The sequence below is a fragment of the Apteryx mantelli genome, chromosome 2 (genome assembly GCF_036417845.1).
Source record: "Apteryx mantelli isolate bAptMan1 chromosome 2, bAptMan1.hap1, whole genome shotgun sequence".
Lineage (NCBI taxonomy): Eukaryota > Metazoa > Chordata > Aves > Apterygiformes > Apterygidae > Apteryx > Apteryx mantelli.
The window spans coordinates 76930225-76946595 of record NC_089979.1 but is presented as its reverse complement, the minus strand read 5'-3'; the positions used below and the strand labels follow the sequence as shown (position 1 = coordinate 76946595).

Genomic DNA, 16371 nt, shown 5'->3' with positions numbered 1-16371 from the left:
AGGACAAGCAAATCCTACTGGAAAAAGGGATTACAAAACATGACAAGTTTTCCAAGTATCAGCATGCTTCCCGCATGTTGTTTACCTGTGGTCAAGATGGCTGAAGTCTTGCAAATTCAACTCTCTGGTATCTTGTGTCAGATAAATTGTATCGACATCCTGTTAAAAGTATGTAACAAAATAGATCTTTACAGAACTGTTTTTTCCAAGCATTGTGATTTACCTTCTCTTTCATCCTTTGTACAGCTAGAGGAAATGAGCCCCAGCACAAGACATGTACTTACCCACTGTACTTCTTCTCTATAGGGAAATCCAAGCCAATCACAAACACATGCATACATCTGTGAAAAGCCTCCTAGAAACAACACAAGGGAGTATTTAACATAACAGTAAAACAAACAAGTAAATATCTAAAGGCATACATTAATACTTTCACTTAAAGATATACTACCGAGTCTTTCAAAACTCACTCTCTTTTTCTCTCAGAAGGGTGTCCATTGCTGAAAGAAACTGAAATAGACTGAGACTATCCTACTTTCGCAATAGCCAGCAGGTTGCAAGAAAGCTTAAAATAGTGCCTTCACCCACCAATCAGAAGTCTACTTCATACTAATTACACCTTAAAACTAATTACACCTTTTCAAGCTTCTGACAGAAATAGAATTAAACTTCCTGACACTGCAATTCCAACCTTTTTATATTTGAGCCTTTAAATTCATTCTCACCACAAGGTCCAAGTTCTGCCACTGTCTGACTGTCCCACAGGGCCTGGAGATTAGCCAGTCTTTCTGAAGGCTCCACAGTAACTTTTTTCAGAATCCTCCTAGATGTAAAGGGAAAAATATCATTCATGACTTTAAAAATATTTTTAAACCTGGGCAATTATATGCACTCATGGATCTTCTTTATTTCAAGTATAATTTTATTGATGCGTATAGGAAGAATTACCATCTTTAATACAATTCAAATCTCTGCCTAAAAGTCAAACACGCTGTGATACAGCACAGCAGTAGTAACATTTGTCTCTTTTTCCTTCTGATAACTAACCCTGTGACTCTTGGAGCAACTGAGCCCCTTTCCACAACAAGATTGCCCAGGCTAAGTAGACTTGTGGTGCTTGACTAACATGAGGATGCCCAAAATAAGAGGGAGACATGGTATTATTGGTTATGCTGAAATAGCTGCAGTTTGTATAGTGTTTTTATAAAGTGAAAGCACTATGTTGCAAAGGGCCACAGAGCATGCTGAGTGGCCTCTAGGCTGTGCTTTAGATACCTAATTCTAATCTCTGTAGTGGGATAGTGTTCTTCAGTCTCTAGACTAAAACACAACCCTTTTTTCTGCCTTTTAGGAAATAAAAATAAATGTTCTTCTGAATGACAGCAGAGCCTCAAAACTTTCAGAATTCCACACAACAGGGGGAAAGAATGAATAAGAGATGTTAATAGTAGAAACCTCTTTCCCCTTTCTTGCCTGTTCTGATCTCACATCATCAGTACAACTCCGTTATCTTCATTTTGGAGAGCTGTGACATATGAGAGGAGAGCTAGAAATCAAATTTATTTTCTGGGAACCAAGCACTCCACACAGCCACACAAAATGCTCCAGCAATGTTCTCAGGAAAGCTCAGGAAAAAAAAACATGTTTAAGGCTCAAGGCAATCACAGATGCTGATAAACATGAACAGTTTTGCAGTCCTCTTCACCCTTTTGCCTGCATTTCTCTCATCATTACTGAAGTTTTATGGCTGCTCATGTTCATAAATATTCACTTCTACACCTTCTTTATGAAGGAAGATTTCCATCTCCATCACAGCAGTTAATAATACTGCCACAGAGATAAACTAGAAATAAAAAAAGAAACTGCTAGCTGGGGTTATGAAGCTGATTTCCTGCTCCACCTATGGGAAAGGTGAATAATAAAGATGCACACCCAAAATAAAACATGTAAATCTAACCAGACTGTTCATACAGAAAGTCTGTTTAAAAAGTTCACTTGTAAAAATCAGTGTGTCCTGGAAAACTCTTTTATATGATCCATTTTCTTTAAAATTTCCAAAAAACCATAAGTTGGAGAGAGTAGTAGTAGAGTTGCATTATCTGGGAGGTACAGATGAAGATGCAGCACAGCTAGAGAAGAGGAGGAAAATAAAATGAAGAAGAACTATGGAAAATTGCTGCAAGATGATAAAATTCAGAGGCCGTTAACACAAACAGGAGAAAAAACAAAGGTAAGAACAATGCAAAATTGAAGCAGCATAAAAAAGCTAGAAAAGGAGATATATGATCCAAGGAGCCAGTTATTCTACTGAAGGTATAAAACAGAAGGCCTGGGGCTCAGTTTTGAAGCACCAGGCTCCCAGTCATGTGAATCATTTCACATTTCAAAAATGTGAAAATAAGCAGAACTTTTCCCTCCACTTCCAACTCAGATTTTACTCCTGCAGAAAAAAACAGAATAAAAAAAAACCCTACTGAACATCACAGCTGCTTATAGGAAAAGGAGTTAATTGAAACAAAAAGCTAGAATCTCAGCTATATTTGAGGTTGGAGAGGCAATAAGGTAAAAAGAAAACTTAAAACTCCAAATCCTTGCACCACCCAGTCAAAATGAAAGCTCTTTTGACTGTACAGACTACAGCATGCTCTAGCTATGCTCTGTGTTGCTTCATCGTTCTGCCATATACTTCCAAGGGCCTGGATGAAAGTTTAGCACTTACCTTAAGGTGTTTTACATCCTCTGTGCATTTCTGATGTAAGGTGGGGGACCAAAGGACAATAAGTGGTGGTTCTTCACTCTTTCGACACAATCTGTTCATGCTACAAGTGCCCTAAAAGCTACTTACACTGGAGAGAGCCCAGGGAATATCTTCCTGAGGCAGGTTCCAATGTGTGCCAGAACCTCGTTCACATCCTCGGAGGTTGCCATCTTCATGGAAATGCTGCATTTCTCCGTTTCCATGATCAACTGCACAAAAGGGGGGGGTGGGGGAGAGGGCAGAAGAATTAGGTACCATCTAATTCAGATCCAGTTAAATGGAGTAGTACTTTGAATGCCAGCTGAATGCTTTGCATGCCAGTAAGACACTGTTACTCATTAATACATGACACGACAATGCTGCAGGTAAAGCTTCTCTGCTTGAACACACAAGAATTGTGTGCTCAAACTTCGCTCCTCCTAGAAGCGTCCTGCGTCCCACAGGAATAAAGGTTTCAGAGAAACTTGACCTCAGCTGATATTTCCAAAACCAAGAACTTTTCACAGTATTGTCCGATTTTGAAACATGTCCCAGAACACCAGGAGAAGTGAGTACAGCCTGACAGCAAACTATTGAATGCACAAGGTCTGCCTCCTTGAGCGGGAAGTACAAGTCATTAACAGCTGTGATTCTCTGGAAGAGTGTGAATACTTTGATCCATGTCATTTAGAGAAATCATTAAGATAATACATTGTCTCAGTTCAAATGATGCAGTAACTCAGTTAACATTACTGCCCCGCAGTCTGGGGATATTTGCTTCAGCTAGGTGAAGAAAATGAAACCCACTTGTTACCAGTCTCTGTTATATACTGAGTGTTCAGAATCAAATCAGATTACCACATCACTCACACATCAGGTCTGCTGGTACTTTTGGCTGCGTCACATGCAACAACCTAATATTTCTGTATTCTCCAGTGCAGATATTTAGTACAACTAAAGCCCAAGGCACAAACTCTTTCAAATTAGGTACTGTGCAAATATGGTAAGATGACTGCTCCTAAATTAGGAATAAATAAGTGTATATAGACAGTACTAGAGGGGATACAGTAATGCTAGCAGTACTTTGTGTAGTATGCTACAGAAGTTTGTTTTTACTGAAACTGGTTCCTGGATCTCTTTTCATTCCCAGTCCATGTCTAGGGTCATCACCAGGATAACCCTGCAGAGGCTGTATTATCTCAAAAGCACATACACAAACTTCATGTACTTTTCCCACCACGTCAACTCCTTCCAGCAACTGCGACCATTCACTCTCTGAAGAACAAGTGGGCAAATCACTACCGTTTTTGATTATCACCAATATTACTACACCCTTCCCCCTACATTACTTTGTCTGACCATTTGTTGACTTATACTTGTCATGGCTTTTTGTGATGTGCCTGGCACAACACAAGTCCATCAAGTAACACAGACGTAACACGCTGTTTGCAGGAAAACTGCAACAATACCTGTTGCCCCTAAGGAATTATCAAGGATTCCACCTGCATTCAGCCGTAAGACTTGCATTTTTAAAGCACAAGTGAATGTAAAAATGCAAAACCTTACCAAATATCTTAGAAAAATGGTATGCTAAATGAGGCTGTTGAAAATCAGCACTTTCCTTGTAAGCCCTGCTACAACAGTTGTTATCTATCCCTCTAGGAATAATTAGTGTTAGCTACCATGGCATTTTAGTACCTTAAATGAATAAGTCCACAAAACCACACACAGTTTACTAAATGTCTCCCCATTAAAAAGGTAAACAACCGGAGCTTTTTTCCTTAAAGGAAAGCTTCAAAAGCCAGGTTAAAAAGATGACATGTTAAACACAAGGAGAGCTTTACAGAGTTCAAATACACTGACAGATGCTCCTATTTCTAAAACACTCTTCAAAAACCAAAACACACATGATACAATTTGATACAATTGTACTGTCAAATCTTGTCAACATGTTCATCTTCTATGAATGAACAATGTATAAAAGGCATTCTTCTTTTCATCACCTTCTCTTTGCCATTCACCTTTTTGGCATGAAACTCCCCCCCCCCTTTTTTTTAAAGCAGGAATGACACCAACAAGAGTTGAAAGGAAACAATTTCTGTCTGCAATGTAAGCAGGAGCATTTGGCTTCACCACAAAAGGTATACACCACAAAAGACATTCAAACTGGCATGGTATGGATTCTACAACAATCACCACTGTTTCATCATCTCTGAGAAAAACACCGACATTTATGTGACTAATGAAAACTTGCATCATTTTAGCTTCATTCCAACGGAGCTACGAAAAAGCTGCATTTCTTATCTTCATCCCACCCACACAACTCATTCTTAAAATGGATTCTTTAAAATTATTACCATTATTTTACGTTTTAAAAGCACCATGAATGCAACACTTCAAACGTGCAGTGTGCTCACTGGATGGGGACACCTACTTGCTTGAACATTATCTTCTCCTTGATTGGAACAGATTTAGCAATGTGTAAACAGGTACCTTTTAACTAGATTATCACTGGTAAAATATATCAGTGTGCCACAATATGATTTTGATATAAGGGTGAAAACACTCACTTGACCTGGTTTACTGGAAGTTATTCCTTGGATTTCCAAATAGCTGAAAGTTAGTTCTAGCTGTAGTTAAAAAAGAAAAGGCCACATTAGTACAAACACTTTCTTATTTTAAAAAGCACTGGCATATTTCAATGAAGTTAACACAAAAACCTTGGATGAGAGGACCATTATTTTACATCAGTTTCTATAGTGTACATCAAGTATTTGTTAATATTCTACTATCTGGTCATATTTTTTACCAAAAGAACACTTGCATGTTGCTTATTATGGGCTCAAATGGTTATTAGAGGTTATAAGAATATCTAATTGGGTGTTTTACTGATGGCTATAAGCACATCAGCTTATAACAAAATTTATAAAAAAATTTTACAATAAAAAGCATAACTGCTTATACAACACTCTACTGATATGTACTCTTGTGAGTAAATAACTCCTAATAAGAATATTTATAGCATCACTTATTAGTCTTTCATGAGTTACACTGATCACAGAAGTGAAAATTTTTACTGTATTGAAACTAAAGGGACATACAACCCACCCGCCCACACATATAAAATGCTCAAGACGATCTTAGCATATCTAAAAGTTTGACAGGAAATAATACACTAGCTTTGCCTGACTCGGTTATCTGGGCAGCAGTCAGGATAGGCAGGAAAGAAAGGTGAGCGTATTTAATCCAAATGGAACTTCAGAGGAGGCAGAGGCAGGAAAAAAAGTCCTCTTCCCCAAAGACAAGCTTAAGCCTACAAGGAGTAGCTAAGATCTGAACTCCCAACCAGACAGACATGCAAGCATCTCGACAGCTGGAAGATGCAGAAAGAAACAAACCTCTTGGACTGAATCAAAAGTATAGAGCAAGATATTAGCATGGCCATTTCCTTTTATTTATCATCAGAACCGTTGTAACTGTAACAAACGGTCTGTATGAATTGCATTTTAAAAAAAAGTCTTCTGTACTTTACCTTACCCAAGGTTCATGGTCAGGGTGCTTCCAGGCTAACTGGCAAACACCAAATTATTCTATTTCTACCACTGTGGAAACCTTTAAAAAAAACCCCAAGACCCTGAACCACTACTGCACTGTTTAGAACCCGAATGCATTTCTCAAGGATACCCTTCTACAAAGGCTGCAAAAGCCCATCAGGAAATCAGTAATGACAAGCTTCACTTTCCAACCACAAGAACTGAACACAAGCTTTCCAGAAAGCAGTATGACACTGGGGAGAGCTCCTAAGCTCCCACGGTCTCACTGGCAAATCTGTAAGCAGTCAGAGATGGTGTTACCACAGGACAAAGCTGCTTAGAAAATTCCAATTAAAATAGATATGATTTAAGATACATTTTAGGGGGGTTTGATCAAGCAGGTGAACTTTTTTAGCACTCAGCTACATATCTACCCACTGCTGCAGAGGGTTAAGATGTTACTACTATATATTTGTTCTTTCTTTCTTGTCTTCTGAATCTTTTTTTCCCTTAAGTTGCTCTCATGACATGAGGGGATCAGAAGACATGAGCATTCATCAGCCATTTCTGTGCAAAGCCCATCTTCCACCAGAGCCTTAACTTAGGTACCAAACTTTGCTCTGAAGTTGCTGAGGAGTCTTCACATGCTTTGTTTTGCTTGTGAGGAGCACCCTACAGCAGACAGCCAGTTTCAGACAACTGGGGTGCTGCCATGGCTGTTTATGAAGCAAGTAAGTACATAAGCCCATCATTGTGCAACTGAGATGGGAGAGACAGAAAAAATGCCAGCATCTTCCCATTGCCCACACCAGCATTTTGCATTTTTGCAAGGTAAGATATTTGTTTTTCTTCATGCCTCTTCAGTTCCTGGTTTCTCAACTAAGACTGGCAATCTTTTGTGAAGCACACAGCCCCATGCATTTCATTCAGGCCAGGGAGAGGTGCGAGGGTGGGTAGGGGGTTGGGGGGGTGTTAATAAATGAATAAAAATCAATGGCATCTCTTGCTTGCTACTGGGGTAAGCCAGATGACTGATATAGCAGTGAAAGGCTCTTTTCCTCCAGTACTAGTCAAATTAAACATACGAGACTATCTAACATTTATTTACCCAAATTTCAATGAATTGTTGTGTGGGGGAACTGGCTATGATTTAAACCCTTCCTATTTTGCAAATTATTTATCTGCCAGATTGAACGTTCTGCTTTCGCTAATGTGCTTTGTATGTGCCAATGTATATGTTCCACATAATCAAAAGTACTTTTCTACTCCTGAGAAAAGTTTACCATAGTTTACCAGTTTACCAGAACCAGACTCAAGAATTCATCCTGCAAAAATCCTCTTGACTAGAATTCACATGTCATGAAATGTGGCACCATGTCTATAATTAAGTTTCAGTTCATTCTTCCACTTTCAAAATAGATTCACAATCATTGTGTAGTAAAAATACAGAACACATCCTCTTCTGAAACTGTGAAATAATTTCTTTACAGGGTTTTAAAACACGTAGTCTTGTTTATTACCTAAAACTATATTTAAAAAAAAAATCCTTTTAAGAGGCTGTAAGTGTCATTCATTTAGGAAACCTGTAGTTAGCAGCCAGCTAATTTCACAGTTTTCTTTTTTTTTCAGTCAATTAAAATGTACTAAAAGCTGGCACTAGAAGTGGGTTTACAGACCCGAATTACATTCCCACAAATACATTATACACTTTTCTGGGGGTTGATGTCATATTCAGCATTTACTGATGTTGTAACTAAGTTTTATATAGACAGCAGAAAGAATTAGTAAGTTTTAAGTACTGTACAGTCTTTGTGAAGGTGTAAAACACATCTAGTGTTTAGTGGAAATGAACTGATTGAGCCTCATTGTAAAGTTAAGAGGTGGCCATAGTTTGTAAGACCCTTGCTCTAAGGAAATCATGTAAGTGGATGTTATACTTAATCCACTTTCATCCCATTTAACTTTCATCCTTGTTTACTAGGCACATCTCAGCAGCACTGTTCAAGGAAAGGTGAATCAGATGTAGCAGTAACAGTCATTCAAAACTGGTGATCTCTGGGCATATGGGATTTTGTGAGAGTTCCCTGAAGCTTAAAGAAGCTATTTTCAGCAGTCTCCCTAGAAGTTACTGCATGCTAGTTAAATTGACATTCTCAGGATCAGAAAGCTTCTGGGCAGCTTTGGAAAATATGACAGGCTTTAGAAAAATCAGCAAGTTTCATTAATCCTTCTGCTACAAAAGAAAGGCATTTTTAACCTTCCTAACAATTGCTCAGATACACAAAGTTTAATTTTGAAATAAATCATGTGCAGAAGGACTTTCTTCTGATTACCTTTCCTGTATTTCAGTGACCACTAAAGTCACAGCTTTGTTAGTACAGCACACATTCCAGATTACAAAGAAAATACAAACAAGTTCCCCAACTAAGTAAATACATTTAATAAAATAAGTTTTGTAGAAGTGACAGCAATTTTAAACTAGAATTACAGTTATTCCTTAGTAACAGCGAGTCCTTGTCTCCAAGAGCTTTCTGATGAATTACAATAGCTTTGCTATTGGTTGTCTAATAAGATCACCATCAACGCCCACCCATCATACCCTCACTGCACGAATGTCCGAGCTGTTCGTCAGCTAGCTCTATGTTTTCATGTAACCAGTCACCAAACTGTCTTAAAACAGGCTTTAAACTGCACTGATCCAAGAGCCAACAGACAAGCAGCTAAGCCATCAGGGCAGCAGGGACTGGGTGACCAGCTGAGGGTAATAAGTTTCAAAAGAAATTCAAACCAAAGTTACCCTGCCCACCAGTCAGAACCTTCAAATTACAGGTGAGGGCTGGTCACATTTACTAGCATCCAGAACTGAAAACCTTGCATCAATCTTTCCATTTATTGATCTTATTTTTCTGTGAAGCATATATACACTCCCTATATATGTACACACACACACACACACACACACGCACACATATAAAAAAGAAATACAACAAAATAGAACATGGACAAGTGCCAAGTGCACATTCACTGACTCCAAGCTGGACAAGACATCATCTTCTCAGTCAGGCATTTTTGTTTACACAGGAATTCTCTTTCTCTGCTACAACAATCATTACAAATTGTCCCAGGAATAGAAGAAATAATTCATCGGCATTGGTAAGGCATGTTGGCAAGATGCTTTTCACAATGAACTGCAATCTCCACAGAAAATGGCAAAAAACAGTGGAATACAGTAAAACTCAATTTCTGTCTCCAGATCAGATATATTCCTATTTGAAACTAGACACTACAAGAGGGTAATGTCATCTGTTTGTTTGTGCACAAACTGTCCCACTACCAAGGTCATCAGGCTCATATAGCAGTTCTTCAAGTTGGCCTTTACAAGGTAAATCTTCACCCAGCTGCATTTCCATAAGTTAAGATTCTTCTGGAATGGTTTATCTAAGTGGACAAATCCTTTTAGGACAGACATCAATGCAAACACCGTTCTAACAAACTCAACACCATGCACCATACCATTCCTTAATTTTTTCTTTTAAACAGATGCACAGGCATAGCCAAAATAATGCAAAGTTTGTGCAACTGACATTTATATCTAAAATACAGAATAGTTCTAAAAACACAGCAGCTTTACCTTGGTGGGAATCCGAGATGTTAGAAGAAATGCCCGACATGATGCCAATACCTGTTAAAAAAAAAGAGCATAACTGGTAAGAAATATTTTGTGTATCAGGTATATTATTCAAGATTCCTCTCAAGGAAAAACCCTAAGACTCTGCTGCATCCTAAAACCAGAGGGAAAGAGCCTCTAGGAAGGGTAGAGTCAATTCCCTTTGCTGTCAGTTGGACTCTTCCCATGTACACTGAAGAAAGCAACATTGATCCAGTAGAGCAGAGTGAATAGACTGCTGTAACGTGATGATCTGTAAACTGGCTAGTGTAGTATTTGTAATGTCATCTAACTGGAAGATATTTACTTAAACAGTCTCTCATGAGAATCTAATAGCATTCTTAGTGACATTTAAAAAAGAAGCAAGGATAAAAAGTCCAATCAGGAACACAGTATATACTATAATGGAACAAAAATATGCAAGGTAAACATGATATTATTAGTAACATAAGAGACTATGAACAAACATTCCTTTTTGGATACACTCAGCGCATTTCTAGAGTAACAATGCAAAGATTTCTCATTGGCATGAATAGGACAATTTCTTCTCTGGCAGGGACAATGGAAAAAACATGGTTAGATTTAGTGAGAACAGTGCCTCTGGGGAGAAAACACGATGAAACCAAAATATTTTAGAAGTTATTGCCAATCAAAATACAACGATGTATAAAAGTAATTTCAATTTCCAGTAGCTTGTCCCACTCACAGCTCTTAAGCTTTGCAAAAAGCAATGAATCACTTCGCAAAACAACAGTATTGCTTCTGCTTTACCTGTGCACAGAATTAGTTAATATGTTGGCCACGTTTTTTGCAGACAAAAAACTGAAACCAACCTAAATCAAACAGCTGGACCCCCCAGCAGGTGCAGAGCTTCTCACAGAACTGGGACCTCCTAAATCCTGTTCTGTTAGATGCATATTTATCTTCACATAAGTAGGTTAATGCAAAGCATATTCCACACAGAGCAGGAGAACCAGCCTGGGAAAGGAACTCCGTATCCAGTCCCTAACAGTGCCAAACTTTGGAGCATGAAGCTTGGATTTAAACTTCTGCACCTCAATACCTCTAGCATAGCAGGAAATGTTGCCAGCAAATGGCAGCAGATGAAGTTTCCTGCTGCTTTCAGCATTCCTGCCTGCACAGCAGCATGGCAGGGTCTGGGCAGCAGGCAAGGGGAAATGATGGTCATGTGAAAGGCAAAGAGGGAGAGAAACCTGGTGAGCTTGAGCAAGGAGAGTAGAGGAAGAGGAGGCAAGGAGCCGGGATGCTTTGCATCATTCACGCCAGTTCCTGAGGCTTTTCAATTTAGGACACAGTACTCCCTTTTTACAGCAAGGAACAACATCCAGCTCAACCCTGAGAAAGAGAATACTGCTATCTACTTATGTTTGGTATTAGTAGGCTGCACACCGCAGCACTGATGAGAACAGAGACTTAGTGCTCTGGTTATCATGGATTTAGAGGCGGACTGTTCAGGAGCAGTAATCATCACCTCTTGTAAGAAACGCTCAGCTGTCACCTAAATGTCCATTGTGCTGCCTGCAACAGTGCTGTTGCAGCAGGGAAGCAGCCCAGGCTATCGGACAGAGCTGCCTCATACCCTTCAGCTCACTTCTGGAGAGAGAAAAACCCTCCCTTGCTCACTCTCGAGCTGCAGGTGTCATAAGTACCTTCCAAAATCTGACACAAAAGGAGCAGGGTCAACACAAGACTTTTTGCCACTGAACAAAAACATATTCCTTAATCTGACAGTAGCTATTTACTCAAAGTAATATAATCTTGATTCTTGCCACCCATTCATTTTTCTTCTTCAAGGCTCCTGCTCAGAATATTTGCACACAACACTCCCAGGAGTCTTTGGGAAGGTTTAAACCCGCAGTCACACCCCTACATTAGATTCTGCTGCTTACCAAAAAAGCTTCACTATCAATTCTTGCACTGCAAAGAACGGCGCTCTTCTTATCCATCATCACACTCACAAACAAGTTGTGGCTTGAGTGGCTACAGGACTAGGAAGAGGGGGGAGAAGATCAGGCATGTTCCCTGCCACAGCTCAGCTAGTAGGGTGCCTCATGAACAACAGTGGTTAGAGCAGCTTCTGCTCCAACAGCTTCTCTTGATCTACTTCTGATCACCTCAAGTCAGAGGCAGAAATGAGAAAGAGTGAGACAGGGCAGCTTTTAAGAGGGGCTTTCCATATTTACCTTCTACATGCCAGCCTACAACATCAGAGAGATCAGTGCTCTTGTATTTGCCACAGCAGTGGGACAGCTGGTTACAGCAAAATCATGCCACGAGCCTGCTATAAAATATGTGTTTGCATGTATGGATTCAAGCTATCTCACGAGCATATGACAGGGTCTCTTTAATATGATTACAATATACTGGAGCAGTCTTAATAACAAAGGTAAATACAACCCATGTAACTAGAAGGCTGTAACACAACTATGTTAGAAAAGGATGTTCCAGTAGAGCACGGGTCACTGCATCACCATGTGTTAGATGCACCAAGGCTCCCAAAGTGATGTCTTGCTAAAACCAACACAGATTAAGTACCTATTTACCTTCATAAGACACATTTACATACACAGGAGAGAACAACTGCAAGATGATATCCCCTGTGCATACAGCAGAGAAATGATTCTTGAGCGATAAAATTGTACAAAAAAGCCTGAGTTCTCTAACCCAATAAAATTTAGATTTCTACAGTTTTCACCATCGAGACTGTCACAGACAAAGAAGAGTGTGACTTTTATGTAAAGTTAATTGAAGACAAGGTCAACTGTTACTCCACAGTGAACCTTCCATCTTGACAACAGTGAGGCAAGATCTTCTCTTGACAGTGGCAGAATTGACCAAGAACAGGGCTAGCATTTATCACAATTTTAACTGCTAAAAACCATGAATATGTATCCTGACCTTTGACAGTATTAGCTTTAGTTTACTGCTTTCTTATCTTTTTTAATCCTTTCAAAATTTTGTGTGACATCTGCACGTTAGGGTTAACATTTTTGTTCATGTTTAGCAACACAGTAGCCTCTTCCCCAAAGTGACTGGAGGCTTGTTTGGTAAGCTGAGAATCATTAACAGTTTTCAGTGCCCTTCGCCTCGATAAGGCTGCAGCGCATACATAAACAAGGACAGCATTCAGATACCGGCTCACCCATTTCTCCGGGAATAGGGTTCTGCACAGTTGGTATTACTTGCGAGCGCAACAGAACATAAGTTGTAGGCTACTTAAAACAACGTATCATACACACACATATACGCCACCCCAGCACAATAGGATGCTGGGACCAAATGCACAGAAGGACCAGAGACGTTTTCACTCTCACAGTTCAAGTCCGCTTTTAAGTACTGAGTTATTTTTGGGAAGGAAGTTCCAGGTCTCTGTGCATTCCTATAATGTGAATAATGAGTATGTGCCTAATTGCACAACTGTCTAGGACCTTCAAAAGTATCCAACAGTGCAAGATTTTATGAAGAGCTAGATTCTAGATTTCCTGGAGTTTTTAATTTCTTTATATAAAGAAAATAAAAAGCAAAAAGTAACCACTAGTTCCCCCCAGCAGTTCTCAAGCATTTTACACAGGAGATTCTGCCACCATTATACCTGTTTTGCACTTGAGGAACCTGAAGTACAGGACAAAAAAGTGTCTTGGTCAAAGTCACTTCAAAAACCAGTAATTCAGAGGAACAGACTCCTGTCCAGTGACAGCTCTGAACACAACAACCCCTCACTCAGAATGTACTCAAAATGTTAGTCGGGCAAGTATATAACCTACATTATCTTCAGATAAGAAAATATTCACGTGTTCAGCTCAGCAAGTCGAGATCCCACCAGAGGTATTCAATCATTAATAAAATAAAAATATCACATCAAAAGATAAGCATGTACAGAGTAAGGAGACTGAGGACGGGATTCACACTTTTACACACATTTGCAAGCCAGAAGGTTTGTAAGTGCCTGAAGTGATAGAGAGTAAAGGAAGTAGACGTACCCAGACAAACATTATACAGTGTACATAACCTGGCTGCTTCTGCACAAAATAGGATTATCGTCTGAATGTTAAATGACTCCTACCCACATACAAAGTTAATGATTTCTTAATGTTTTCATCATCTTAAATTCCATAACTCTTCTTAAAGTACCCACAATGTAAATGAGACAAGTTAAAATTTGAAAATTAATTTGGAAACATTCATCAAAAACATACCCTGCAAGTTATTTCTGCCAAGAGTGATGGCCTACAAAGTCATCTTCCATTTACCAGAATAAATAATTTGCTTCAGTAAATAAGATTCATTCAAACACAGATTCACAGCAAGTATATCAACAAAACATAAATATACAGATGCATTTTGTGATTTATTGTCAAGTTCTAGTCTTACTACCCATTTTGGCACTCTGAGCTTCGTTAACAGGACTCCACCGAGTTAATGCAGCACAAGCATCTCTCAGTCAGTCTTGGAAAGATCATTAGAGCAACACAGTTCTATTCTAATTACTGATTTTGCCAAAGAGGCCACATCACCTAATCTACATTGAAAGTGGTTTCAAATTCACAAGCAAATTAAACAATTCTTTTACAACTCACTACCGTTTTTAAAAAGCCTAGGACCAAAGAGTTCTGTAAAACACAGCGACTGTACACAGCTCTGTAATGAAACAAAACAAAATGAAGCAACGCCAACACTTCCCAGGAATGGGGAAGTTACGGGATGTTCACTCCATTCACAAGGACACATTCTGAATCGTCCCTGTGCTGAAATATGAATACAGTTATGGATTAGCCAAGTCTTCTTCCTCTCACTGAAAACTCATTGCCACTGAAATCTAAAGAAAATTGAGTACTTTTAAAATCAAATATAGCAGTTTCACATCTTAAAATATACTCCTTGATCCCTTCCTTTCAACATTAGTTTTTCTCCCCCAACATTTGCCATTTTGTCAACCTCAAACTGCTTTGGCTCCTTCCATTATAATTTGCTTGAGGGAAGAAGCGTTTGTGACAGGTTTTCTTATTTGGATATCCAACATTTCTAAAATTTCTTGTAGTCCAGAAGTCAGTCCCTTTTCTTTATAAACACCTTAGCTATCCCATCTAATTTATTATCTTTTTTTTTTTTAAGTTCCATGCTTACTGGTTGCTCTATGATTTCTCTCATAAGCTTTTCATTACTACTACTGGTTCAACAACTAATGTATACATAATAATGTAGTGCAGATACTTGTGAGGTAAAGCAGCAATACTAGTAGTTTTTGTTTTGTTAAAATATGGACGAATCAATACATGTTAGACCATGCAGGCTCTTTCAGTCCCTATAGGATTGACTGTTCATTTCCTGTGCTGCATGGCTGATTTTGCAAATGTCTCCATCCTGAAGTGGCCGGAGTTCGATTAGATAAAAGGCACTTCTCAGTGGTGTGTTAGGGGTATTAGGCTTAGTTTCAAGTGAGGCAGTCTGTGTTAAAAGCACAGAGGCTTTCTACGCAGAGAGGTTTGCTGATATCCTGGAGGTCTTTGTGGAGGTTAATTAGCTGAGGCACAGCAAGAGCGTATACCCTACTGCTGAAACAGTATCATTTGGCAATACCATGGGTTTCTCTGTAGAGCATTGATATGAGCAAAACAGCTTGGTTCAGCCCTGATTTGAGGGCTCTCAGCACCTGTGACTGCACCTACATTGCTCCAAGTTGTCCAGGGTTGAACGTGACTCTGATCGCATGGTCTTGGCTACTTTTAAAGTGTCATCACTGGTAAAACCAGTGACAAACTCGATTCACTCTTGTTCCAAACCCCTATTTATTTATCCACCAGCACTAAAGCAGTCTTCCCCAGCTTGGGAAGATCCTTTGAGAATGGATGACGTCCTTTTACTTCTTAGCATTCACACACTGCAAGTATTTGAATTTCTCCCTTCCTCAGCTGAACTGAGCCAAGTTGCACATATTTACAGACCTGCCTAAATTGTCAGTGTCTGTGGGGCTAGTCAAACACATACACAAAACTTCCCGGAGCAGACCCTCAACAATAAGGAAAGCTGCTAATTGCATCAGTACAATTTGCTGCTGCCCAAGATGGGGGCAAGCTCCACAGTGCAAACAGTGGCTTTATGTGTCCGCACGAGGGATTGCAGAAGTGCAGTTACACTCTGCCCACTACACTTGGTGCAAGAAATGTTTTACTGACCAAGACTAGATCCTCTTCCTTTTTACAGGAAACTCCTGCCTGCATTTTCTTTTCTCATCACTCTCCTCTTCCTGTCTGTCACTTTTAAAAAATACCCCAAGATCTTTCCCAAAGCATAATACAACATCCTTGACAAGGGGCCCCTCTCAGGAGCTGCAGACAGAGAACCTGCCATCCCCTCTGCTCTGCTACAGGCACTCTGTACAGAGCACAAATTTTCACTGATCTTTATTACAGTAG

The 16371-nt window shown here is 39.4% G+C and overlaps 1 protein-coding gene across 4 annotated transcripts in view; it reads right to left on the bottom strand.

The window, feature by feature from the left end:
* CARMIL1 (capping protein regulator and myosin 1 linker 1) overlaps positions 1–16371 on the bottom strand; it is a 203408-nt gene that overhangs the window by 107353 nt on the left and 79684 nt on the right. For all 4 annotated transcript variants that reach the window (XM_067290920.1, XM_067290921.1, XM_067290918.1 and 1 more), the window contains exons 3-8: positions 9902–9952; positions 5308–5367; positions 2846–2967; positions 726–823; positions 285–355; positions 86–159 (exon numbers count right to left, since the gene is read on the bottom strand). In XM_067290920.1, the coding sequence (XP_067147021.1) occupies positions 86–159; positions 285–355; positions 726–823; positions 2846–2967; positions 5308–5367; positions 9902–9952 (476 nt within the window). The remainder of the gene's footprint in view (positions 1–85; positions 160–284; positions 356–725; positions 824–2845; positions 2968–5307; positions 5368–9901; positions 9953–16371) is intronic.